Here is a 672-nt window from a genome sequence, read left to right on the forward strand (position 1 = left end):
TAATGCTAATGTTGAAGTAGAAAATTGTAAGATGTATAAAATCCACACCAGTTTACTGTAGCAAGAGTTGGCAGGTCATGTTTGCTTTCTCACTGCAAAAGTTCAATGTGTTGGTGTGTTTAAGAAAATAATATTGTTTTGTTTTTACTTTTGCAAAGATTCACTTGTTTTCAGAACCACAGTTTCAAGGTGAAAGCCAAAGTTTTGAAGAAACAACAAGTCAAATTGATGATTCATTTTCTACTAAGTCTTGCAGAGTTTTAGGAGGCAGGTAAGTAAAACAGTGCAATGGCAAAGCCAGCTCATGGGTGAAACACAACTCTCCCATTGGCAAGTAGTTCATGGAGCAAGACTGCTCCTCCCCTGGGAGGATAGGGTCAGGTGGGTCAGCATATGCAGGAGTCAGGATGCATGCCACAGGAAACCCGAGATGAGGAAAAGCAACAGGCTCAGACTGCCATGCTAAAAGCAATAGTTAACAAAAGCTTCATTAGAGAGAGAGGCTCGGGCTGGGGAGATAGCTCAGTAGAATAAGTGCTTGCCTGGCAAGCGCAGGGTCCTGAGTTCAATCCCCCGTACCACAAAAAAAAGAGAGAAAGTCTAAGGTCAGTGAAATGCAGAAAGCCCTTGGAGCAATCTGTCCAAAAGGTAGTGAGGAATGAAGCCTCATAA

General features: G+C 42.6%; 1 protein-coding gene across 1 annotated transcript in view; it reads left to right on the plus strand.

Annotated features, from left to right (window-relative positions):
- Crybg1 (crystallin beta-gamma domain containing 1) overlaps positions 1-672 on the plus strand; it is a 55790-nt gene that overhangs the window by 40897 nt on the left and 14221 nt on the right. Inside the window, exon 14 of the mRNA XM_004637465.2 lies at positions 159-271. Within this exon, the coding sequence (XP_004637522.1) occupies positions 159-271 (113 nt within the window). The remainder of the gene's footprint in view (positions 1-158; positions 272-672) is intronic.

This window comes from Octodon degus, unplaced genomic scaffold, assembly GCF_000260255.1.
Source record: "Octodon degus isolate 3935 unplaced genomic scaffold, OctDeg1.0 scaffold00090, whole genome shotgun sequence".
Lineage (NCBI taxonomy): Eukaryota > Metazoa > Chordata > Mammalia > Rodentia > Octodontidae > Octodon > Octodon degus.